At 35.6% G+C, this 11310-nt stretch overlaps 1 protein-coding gene across 4 annotated transcripts; it reads right to left on the bottom strand.

Moving 5' to 3' along the window:
- Positions 1-5231: 5231 nt before the first annotated feature.
- LOC106158788 (uncharacterized) lies at positions 5232-9402 on the bottom strand. 4 transcript variants are annotated; one of them, XM_086997667.1, is made up of 9 exons: positions 9138-9402; positions 8653-8770; positions 8070-8160; positions 7544-7619; positions 7136-7233; positions 6501-6600; positions 6159-6298; positions 5768-5969; positions 5232-5553 (listed from the first exon to the last, which is right to left on the bottom strand). In XM_086997667.1, exons 1-7 carry the CDS (start codon positions 9243-9245, stop codon positions 6254-6256), a joined length of 636 nt encoding a protein of 211 aa, XP_086853793.1. In that variant the 5' UTR covers positions 9246-9402; the 3' UTR covers positions 5232-5553; positions 5768-5969; positions 6159-6253. The 4 variants fall into 4 exon arrangements, with proteins under 4 accessions (XP_086853793.1, XP_086853794.1, XP_086853796.1 ...); XM_086997668.1 differs by having other exon boundaries at positions 6573-6600; positions 9138-9400; XM_086997670.1 differs by lacking the exon at positions 6501-6600 and having other exon boundaries at positions 9138-9400.
- Between the last annotated feature and the right edge of the window lie 1908 nt (positions 9403-11310).

The following is an 11310-nucleotide window of genomic DNA, read 5'->3' on the forward strand; positions in this document are numbered from 1 at the left end:
GGTAACTCTTTCCAAGCTGGTTGAAACGTCCACAGCAGTAACTGTTCGTAATAACCATACGTGGTTGAGGCTGAAGAAGGTGTGTTTTGTGAACCCACAAGTCGGCATCACTTGTGATGAGAAAATCTTCATCTTTTAAAGTGTTATCGAGTGTGGCAACGTAGAGACGCAACACTTGGCTTAAAGCCACGGTGGTTGCCTCGTCCGCAGTTGGTACAAATAAGACTCGGGCTCGGGTTTGTTCCAGTCGCTCCAGTATTACGTTGAGAACTGGATCTCTTCGCCACAATGTTGGATCCCCTGTCATTACAATCACCGACCGGAACCCTTGCTTTGCCCACAGAAGAGAAGTCAACGGCAAATAAAAGCCGTATTTGTGAATTTTAGTTATTGACGCGCCGTAAGTGACGTATTTTCCCTTCGTGCTGTTTTGGTCTGCGCCTTCGAATAATAACGTCTCATCCCTGTCTTCAGTTGGTGTCGCTGTATTCATGTAATTTGCAAAATATTTTACGAAAGTGACACTTCCTGTCAATCGTATGTTCAAATACAACATTATATACACCAACGACAGAATAGAAACTGCTGATAAAAAACATCCAAAAGTGTTTGAAATGGTCGCCATTTTAGTACAATTTCGTATAAAATTGGGTCTCTGTCGGTAAATTCCTTCATGCATCAAATCTGCCAGGAACCTTCAGAAATGCGGTGCAACGCTAAGCAACACGACGTCAATATCACTATCCATTTCAATATCCGCCAGTGTGGGCAGGCACAGCACCTCTGTTCATTTTTAATGTCCACCGCTCGGTTTCACGTCTTTCGCAGAAAGACTGCAGTAGGATGCTGACCACGATTGATACTGCGCCTGGTACTTGCCTCCTTGCGCTGATTATTTTAATGACATGTAGTCATAAAATTGCTCAGTGCAGTAGTTAAATCAAGCGTTATCAACTGCAAATTAATTCATCAGGGGTATAAAAAATAGTATGACGCACTGAGCTTGACGGGAAATAGATGAGATAATTGGCCCACTCTCTTCTGCGGACCTCTGTTACGCCAAGGTGCCTACACAATGATTTCATCTCCTTGTTTTGCACTAGTACTTCCTTTGGCCAGCGATTTTCTATTCTCGCAACGCTCCACGGTGGACTTCAAGGACAAAATTTAAGGGATCAGCCGTGGTGGATAACTGCACGACAAGCGTGAATGCCAGTTCTACCACATCTGGACCTTTCTTTCTCAATTTCGTCCAGCAAAAATTCCCATGAGTTGTGTACTGTAATGCTGTAAAAGCCACAACGATGGTTTCTTCCAGCAGCCAAAATCCAGATTAACAACTGTTTCAGTATATCAGTGTCTAGTACCTATACATTTTCAACAGGTTGATTGTAGTGTCCAATGTGATTATGGTATATTATAAGTGTTAGTTTTGTAATGTGTAAACTCCAGTATGACCCACATATGCTTATTAACTGGATTGTTTGTTTATATGTTACGATATATGTTAATCAGTTTGTGTTATGTGCGACTTTATTCAGGTTTTATATACTATCACTACTGTTATTTTGTACAATGTATTCTGTCACTCCCTTTTTTAGTGCTGTTAATGTCCAACGTGACTACTGTATGCTAGTTTGTGGCTGTTGTACATATGTTGTAATTTGTGCTTCGTGTGAAAAATGTATGTTTTGTTTTGTGGTGTCAATAAAATTTAAAAAAAAGGTTGATCGAACCTCTCAGATAGAGGCTATCATAACACCTGTAGCCTACCGCCATGCAAAAAAAAAAAAGCTGTCTTGTTTGCCCAAAAAAATTGAGACCGTGATGTAAGAACAGCATAATGAATTCTATAAAATAACAACCCACCATGACATAAGTCACATTTTCCACTCGTCAGCTAGGTGTACGTGGCAACCGCTCGGTGTTAATGCTCCTTTAAATGACATTAACCTCGCTGACTATGACTGTTAGCTATTACATACATGTAGCTCGTTTTTCAACATACCGCATTGGTAATGCATGCTACTGTCATTCTGCAAAATAATGTTCTGGTACGTTAAAACCAATTTATTTATTTTATTTTTTACGTAAAATCATAGTATCAGAAATAATACTGAGAAAAGTTATATAGAATGGACACGACAACCCCCCCTCCATAGGTTGAGCAATGCGTCCCAATGAGACTGAAAACCAGTTGAGTGTTTTGCCTCTTATTACTGAAGAAATCAATTTATTCATCTATTTTATTCGCCTAAGCCATTGCCTGCGATCAAGATTTTTAGATCGTGAAGCTGTGAACTATTTTTTTGTCACGAAGATGTATTTGTGGTAAAGTTAAAAGAAGATGGAAATTTAATATCTATGCAAATTCTAGCAGAAAAGCGTCCGACCATTTAAAGAGTGCCACACCGCCTGCAGGAGATCATTTCAATGCGGAATAGACACAAGTTATAAGGAGATATGATACTTAATATGTGTATACATGTTAAGTGTTTTTGTCGAGAAATTATCACACCACACATTTGAATCGTTTAAAACATTAATCTGTATTCTGAAAATCATATCTAACATGCTCCTTGGTACAAAAAAGAAATACCCGTGTGGATATCCATATATCTTCCTTTTTTTCGAATTTAGAACATGCATGCTCTCAAGTCTGGTGTTCTTCCAAGAGGCAAAAATGTCTATGAAGCTCATCTTCTAACTTACGACTTTGTCGCGCAGTGCAATACGTTTTTGTTTGCGTATCATTGTGAATTTATATTCTGGCTATATAAAGGTCTCACGGTGTGCCTTCAAGGGTTTGAAGTGTCAGTGTGTTAGTGGTGATATAGTATGTCACCAAATGCGTTGTTAAATCTGTAATAAAGTCATTGAAGGCAGTGAATCCCTGCAGAGTTGGGTCGATTCACGTGGAGCGGTAGTGTCTGTGGGAATGAGGTCTACGATTAATTCTGCTGTTATATGATATGTGACATTGGGTCGGTATACAGTAGATTCTTTCCATGCAGAGGTTTTTAAGTTTACTTCTTCAATTATTTCTTTCATATGGAATCCCAGGAGGGCCAAGCGGAAAAAAAAAATTAAAAAAAAAATTTGAAAAAAAAATTTGAAAAAAAAAAAAATTAAAAAAAAATTGAAAAAAAAAATTTTGAAAAAAAAAAAAATTTGAAAAAAAAAAATTAAAAAAAAATTGAAAAAAAATTTTTTTTTGAAAAAAAAATTGCGAAATTTGCGAGATCGCGTGTAATCCCGCGAGATCGCGCGTAATCCCGCGTGGTCGCGCGAAATCCCGAGAGGTCAATCGTGTTTCATTTTCAAGATGAAATTTAAAAAAAACACAAAATCTCGCGAGAAAGTGCGAGAAAGAAAAAAGCATTGGCGAATGAGGCAGGGAGGGGCTGTTCAAAATGCCGACATTGCACCGAACATGAAGAGGAGGATGTCATTTGTAAAGGGAAAACCGCCCAACAGACTGGGATATTGGCTCCATGCTAGGCCAATGCCACGATGAGAAGGGATTTTATGGAGCTAGAATATTAAAAAAAACACTCTTTAGTACCACCAGCATGTACGCTGGCAGTATTCATGGCTTTAGTCCCGACCTACCTCATATGGCTCTGCAGGGTGTCGTGAACTACAAGTCACCGTTACCGCTTCTCCTCCTAGAGCGCATTATTTCAAGGTCAAACAGGTCACATTTTTCTAAAATTGCTAACTTTCTTGTGGAAAACAGTTATTATTGTCTATTTTCAGAAACTAAACAGATCTAATCTATAATACAATGGGCAGGTGTTACCCTTAGGGTAATCTTTGATCTTCGTGAGTTTGGGGTCAATTGGGGCATTTTCAGACGAGTAGTGGCTATTAGATGCCAAACTAAAAACTCTCTAATTCTGGAACCATCATTGCTAGAGACCTTGTTTTTTCATTTTGTAGAGCTTTGCATGCGCAACACTGCAGGTTTTTTGTATTTTTTATTTTTTTCGTTAGGGCTCGGGCATTGTTCTGTATCAAATAGTTCAACATCCAATATTCAGATGTGAAAATAAAATGTAAAATACACCAAAATTAGCAGAGATACACCCATTGTTACTACTGAACTTGAATAGGAAGGAGCAAACTGGTAATCAAAAATGATAGGACAATTTTATTAAAGTTGTGCTGTTTTTATCATTGACTTAATTGTTGAAAATGGAAGTAAACTCATTAGTTATAGTTCTCACTTGTGAACATAGTGGAATTTTCAAATATCATGGGCCTGAATACCTTTGCTAATTAATTTTTTTGTAAATACCATTTTAACTGCATTGCATAATTAAGAATTGGTGGTGATTATGCTCTTAAGCATTATGTAATATAGCATCAAAAGTGAGGGAAAATAAATTTTGGTCACTCTCACCTTAATGGCCATAAACGTCATGCTACTCGTGGCTCTCAAACCTACTGAAAGGGTTCTTGGTCTGAATTGTACCTAGACTTGGACCAGTTTGACTGCCTTTTATGTGCGTTCAATATTTTTTAAATATTAGCATTTTTATTGAGGGATTTAACCCCCAAAGGCATGAAGTCAAATGGCAGTGACCTTTTATACATTATACTATTATGATAGACAGTTCAAGGTTGTATCATTACGTAAAATTGTATCAGATTTGGCAAAACAAATTGTGTACTGCCAAAAGTAACATTATAAAGAAAAAACAGTGACATATAAGTTTGAAAATCCAATAATAATTCTTAAGCACAGATCAAATTGGGAACCCAGCTTGTTTTTTTTTTTCTGAAATTTATGCATTTTTATTTGAATGTTCATATTTCTCTTGCTTGCATATTTTAACTGTGAATTTGAACTGACATGGGTATGCTAGTAACATATTCCTAACAGACATATACCTGCAATGCTGTTCGACTTCCTGTTAGGCATACTGTATTTTGCATCAGTATTGACAGTTACCTACTTTGTGCATTTTTTAAATTCTTTTTTTGTAGTTTTGACAGCTATGCTGGGATAGAGACTTTGAATTATATGTATTGTCAAGTTTATTGAAAAGTGGTTGAATTTTTATGTACTGACAGGTGTGACACCAGCATCTCCATGCACATAAAGAGATAACACCATCAAGGGAAAACCAATTTACCTTTTTGTCTTACAGAACTTGTGGTTTCATAAAAATGGGTTGTGTAGCCTGTTGCGCATTGTATTAATGTATCAAAAAAAGGAAAATAACCTCTTTTGTGATTCTTTATTCTCTTTTTTCCTGTACAGCAATTTGGAATTTGCAGGTTGGTGCAGAAACATTAATATTACATTTTACACATATGTAGATGACTGTAATGCAGATCTTTCTAGGATGAAGTGTCTCCTTAGTTGAATATAACTCTCCTCTTCAGTGGATATTTCTATTGTCAAGTGGTTAGTGGCAGTGAAGTTAGTTGCTTCATTATAGAAGTCCTGTGGCACACGAGCAGATTGTTCATAGTTCAGTGTTTTTTCTCGTGCAACTTCTGCCAAATCTCTATCACTGACAGTGAATCCACACTGGTGACCGCCTGCAAATATATATTGCATAAAATATGTAGGTTGATTTACCTTAAGCCAGTTGTTCCATTTAGTCACATAGCCATGCCACAAGAACATGGTGATGTGTAAAATTGACTACGTGTTCATATTTAAAGTAAAAGATTTTTAATACAAAAATGTCTTAAGTTTTAAATATTTCAATCTTTTATATGCTAAACATGTAACTGATATTGCCAAATTTACCATATAAATGTGGAAATGCATAAATGTCATTTGGAGCAGCACCAGTGGGTAACCACACCTGCCTTTGGTGTCTTATTTTGTGGTTGTTCCACCACAGTTGAAATGCATCTATATCATGTTGTATCAGAGGCAAGTAAACAAATACCATGCACCACTTGTCAATGCAACTGTGTCTGTCATACCAACCATCTCTGTGCAAACCCTGAAAAGTATAATACTTGTGAATTTATCAGTCATTCTATGATATGCCAATGGATTAAAACTCTCTTTAGGAAAGTTGACCAGAAACACTGAAATAATTGCATGACATCAGAATAGTGCGTGATCCAACTACAGGCTTTAATAGACATCCTTGTGACAAATGGGTAAATATAATAAGAAATTTACATACCTGGTTCAGTGGTGAAGGCCCCATGATGTGACTATCGGAGAAAGCATGCTGATCACTGCTATTTCTTCTTAGGAACATTTGGCATTCAATTAAGTCTACATTCTCTGTCCCTGGGTCACTTCTAGTTCTATTAGGGCAGACTATTAAAAAACGGTAACTATTAGCACAGATGTTTAAGAAGACCACAGTGTTGAAATATACCCCAAACTAGTATGTTACAATGGCAAAATCAGAAATGGATAATACTAGTAAACTCTTTTAAACCCAGTAGTGTGTGGTTAGATAAGGGATAGAGTTTTTTCAAATTGGTTTTTTACTTAAAACAGTACATTATATACATACACAAAAATTTGCGTGAAAATGTATCAATGCATCCATGTATGTAAATATGGAAGAACTGAAACTTGTCATTACCATCCACAGACCAAATCCAATTTGGTCCCTGAAAAGAAATAGTTGATGTTATCACATGAAAACCTAAAATTAAATGTCATTTTGAAAGTATATACATGTGAATAATCTGACTGATACATTCCTCAAATGAACGAATCAAACAACTTTTACTGATAAGTGGCTCCATCATACAATTATCTTTCTATAATCTTAAGTTAGTTGAAACTGACAGTATGATGACTTGGCAATTTTTGTGACCAGAAAAGGGTTTAAGACTAAATAGTTTTCCACATATTGTGTTATCGCTGAAAGTGCATGGCTTAAATGATCAAGACAGATAGGTCTCTGTGTCTATACATAAAAATAATATTTATCTGTGATTTAAAAACTCGTCGATTTAAAGCCCTTTGTATCCTTAGTTTCCGACCTTCATGATCAACTTCATGCAATATCTCTTGCACATCAATTCTTAGGATAGAGTAACAGAATAATATAATTTAATAGAAGTGAAACAAAAATAGATTTTTACTTTCATTTTTTAATTAACTGCTTAATTGCAAAAATTAATCCTTTGCTTAACTAACCTTTTTACTTTCTTGTGATATTTCTGGCGACACTGATCATATATTCGCCTCACACCTGCCAGTCCCCCACAAACAACGAATTCTTGTTGAATAATATCCTTCATAAAAAGATATGACTCACACATTAAAATGACCATTTATTATGTATATAACCTTATTAAATTATAATTGGAAATATAAATCACTGTAAGATGTCAATATTTTTATTTTATTTGTACAAAGGGGATAATTAAGTTTTGGATTGTAACAGACTTTCTATCAGACATATCTATATACTAGTACTGTACTGGTTGGTTGGTGTATTTATGCCATCTCCTCTATTCTAAGACTTGAGTGATCAAAATACTACAGATATTATGTCAACATACAGATTGATTCAAAGTAGGCAGCATCAAAATTATTGCTTACCCTTAATTCTTGGACAGGGACATGTTCATGTCGCTTGATTTCAAGAACATTTAACCTTCTCTTGAGGGTTCTTTCACTGACAGTGAAAAAGAAAATAATTAAAAATAATTAGATCCTTTCTGAACTTATTACCTGCTTTAAGATATTCAGTGAGCTGACAACTTTAAAGTTTGCCCTTCATGCAATAGGATTTTGCAGATTTTTATGGGAATCTATATGAAAATGATAACACGGACCAAGACTTTTCTGGGGATTCATGCCATTTAAAATCACCACTTGTAATTTTCAACAAAAATTCCAGGAGTCCAAGCCATCATTAAAAAAAAAACTATCCAGTGATGTCAGCAGCTGTCCAATTAATAGTTAAGTTTGTCACCAAGAAAAGACTTGACGTGGGCGATAAGCAATGAGCTTCACTAACAATAAGAATTAAACATGACATTGATTGACACAAAGATTTCTCTACAAAAAAGCAAATATAAATAAGCATTTGTTGCCACAAAGAATTCTACACAAAAATATTTACCTCCAGGTAATACCAATGTCCTTTAAATATTCTAATATCAAAGCTTTGCTTTTATAATGTTCCACTAGATTATTGAGGAAAACCTTTAAATCTGAAATTCAAAAATAAAATGAATTTTTTACATGAAGCAATGACAGACTATAGATGACTTATAAGAGATACAATTAAACATACACACATTATAAGGCAATTTCATTTAGTATGCTCTTTTGTTTATTACAAAATGGATGTGAATTTTTTCTGATATTTTTCCTCGAGATATATATATATATATATCATACTTGTAGCCCAAAGAAAAGCTTTGATAATAACACTGGAGATGTGTGCCTCAACATAAGAGGTGAATTATACAGGCTAAATCCACCTAATTCAATTTTATGATTTATATTTTATATTTTCTTAAATCAACTTCTGTTTCATGCTCTCATAAAATAACTATTATTTGAATTGACAAACTGAAGCCCAAGAATTAAAAATATTTCAATTAATATCATATATGAAACTATTTCAATTCTTATTGTATTTTAACACAAATAACTTGGTAGATCCATGTTGAAAAAAGACAAACACTGAATTTGCTCACCAAATTTGTAGTCCTGATCCATGGGCAAGTGCCCACAGTTGACACAATGTCTGATGGTTCTAATTTTTCGGTATCCTGGACATCGACATTGCCTTTTGTTACAAGCACCGACGACACTCTACAAACGTAAATTACAAATGAAAAGCAATACTTTCAACATTCCTATCCTTAACGGGAACTGTACACGTGTGGTTTAATAATTGTTTCGAGGAAGTCTAATGAAAAATACTGTAAATTTATGTAAATGTATGTTAAATAAGTTAAATACCCAATGAAGAAGTTTGCATAACCAGTCAGTGTCACTGTGTCAGGAAAGGCGACATATTTATTTAACCGGTGTTGCTATCTTCTTTTATTGCCCCTAGTACGTTCTAATACTAGTAATAGTAAAGAAATAAGACTAAGAGGACACTCGTCCTTGATTCACTAATAATACTATACGTCACACTATCATCTGCATAAAGAATAAAGAGAAAACAACTTACGTGCAATATATTATCACATCCGCATGATTTACAAATGGGAATGTGAGCCTGTTGTTCATAGTCCGTGCTATGTTGGCATTTTAAACACATCGTGGCTTCTTCCGCCATGTTTCTATTCTCGCAATTTCTCGTGAGATATCGTGATTTTTTTTCTCTTTTTCTTGATTTCCTTTTGAAATAAAATTTGCTCGGTATCGCGGGATTTCACGTGGCCACGCAGGATTACGCGCGATCTCGCGGGATTACACGCGATCTCGCAAATTTCGCAATTTTTTTTTTCAAAAAAATTTTTTTTTCAAATGTTTTTTTTTCAATTTTTTTTTTTTCAAATTTTTTTTTTTTTTTCAAAAAAAAATTTTTTTTTCAATTTTTTTTTTCGCTTGGCCCTCCTGGGATTCCATACTATGACTTATTTTTAAAAGAATGATATTTGATTTTTTTTAAAGTTCGCCGCATTTTACCAAGTCTAACCATATTTCAACATTTTAGTTTGAAATGGTTAAATGGTTTAAAGCCTTTTTCTTTGTACCACTGTTCTACAGACTTTGATCGCATTCACAACGAGTTGAGCCAGGCTTTACAAATCCTGGGACTAAATATGGCGGACGTACATGAAAGAAAAACCGCCTAATCTTTTAATAGGCTCCCCGCCTCTCACACGCCTCCCCATGTGTCGTCCCAATGGAGCCGAGATTTAATGACTGTTCCCCCGCAGGGACGACGCGTGGAGAGGCGTGTGAGAGGCGGAAAGACTATTAAAAGATTAGGCGGTTTTTCTTTCATGTACGTCCGCCATATTTAGTCCCAGGATTTGTAAAGCCTGGCTCAACTCGATGTGAATGCGGTCTTTAACTACTCTCTGCGTATTTGTTATCAGACTAAATGGAGTGGTGTCGTGTGCAAACTTCATCGTAGATGTCCAATTCGGACGAATAACGTAACGCAATAGGACGAAAAAACGCTGGCGGTACAAAAACAATGAACTGCAAGCCCGTAGCCGTTGGGGGGGGGGGGGGGGGGGGGGGGGGTGAAGGGAGCGGTGTTCGAAGGAACCGCCCTTTTTTGCAGGGAGAAGATCTGCTCTGGCTAAAAAAAAAATGACCTGTGTACATGTACATGTTCACGCATGAACGTTTAATGGTTTATTTTTCATTTTTCCGGAAAAAGAATCCCCTCCTTTAAAATTGCTGACTACAGGCCTGCTCTGTATAATGTCCACTATTCCTATGCTTATAAATAGACGGCCTTGATTAAATGAAGAACAAAAAACCTTGAATCCTTTAAACGTACAATGTACATATACATGCATATGCTTAAATAAAAGCAAACATACCATATTCTCTTGGCAAAGTGCAACTTGAATGCACCAATATGTCGTTTTGTATGTTTTTGGAATATTTAGTAAAATAGAATTCCCTTACTCTATGTGAATAAAAACCTTAAGCACCCCCACCCCGAAAAAAAAATAAAGAAAAAAATAGATAAATAAATAAAAGCCAACTTAAACAGTGCAATTCAGTAAAGAGATTTTATATAAGTATTCCAGCTTGGGAAAATGATGACTTTGTATGGATATTGAAAGGCTTTGCTTAATTAACATGCAATTTGTTCAATTTATTTTTCGTTGTAAAGAGATCGGATGCTTCACCGTAAAAAAGACATCCACGGTTCATCTTTTTTTCCAAAAAAAAAAAAAAAAAAAAAAAAAAACATTGAATGCGTCACTTAATGACAGGACAAGGAACAACAGCACGTGTAGCTTGATTCTTAACTTATCAAGTTACGCATCCACGGTTCATCTTTTCTCCAAATTTCATTGAATGCGTGTTGTATTGACAGGACAAGAAACAACAGCACGTGTAGTTTGACTCTTAACTGATAACGTTACACATCCACGGTTCATCTTTTCTCCAAAATATTATTGAATGCGTGACTCAGTGACAGGACAAGAAACAACAACACATGTAGTTTGATTCTTAACTGATAACGTTACACATCCACGCTTCATCTTTTCTAAAAAAAAATCATTGAATGCGTGACTCAGTGACAGGACAAGAAACAACAGCACGTGTAGCTTAGTTCTTTACTGATAACGTTACACATCCACGATTCATCTTTTCTCCAAAAAAAATCATTGAATGCGTGACTCAGTGACAGGACAAGAAACAACAAC

This window comes from Lingula anatina, chromosome 10 (assembly GCF_051362555.1).
Source record: "Lingula anatina isolate TDL-2025a chromosome 10, LinAna3.0, whole genome shotgun sequence".
In the NCBI taxonomy this organism is placed as follows: domain Eukaryota; kingdom Metazoa; phylum Brachiopoda; class Lingulata; order Lingulida; family Lingulidae; genus Lingula; species Lingula anatina.

Bases quoted from the DNA above. Each gene is read 5' to 3' on its own strand.
- LOC106158788 (XM_086997667.1), bottom strand. From the start codon at position 9,245: ATGGCGGAAGAAGCCACGATGTGTTTAAAATGCCAACATAGCACGGAC. The intron at 7,234-7,543 runs GTAAGCAATAAT...CTTTTTATGAAG, and splicing joins TCCCTGTCCAAGAATTAAGG to GATATTATTCAACAAGAATT. The intron at 6,601-7,135 runs GTTAGTTAAGCA...ATTTCTTTTCAG, and splicing joins TATCACAAGAAAGTAAAAAG to GGACCAAATTGGATTTGGTC.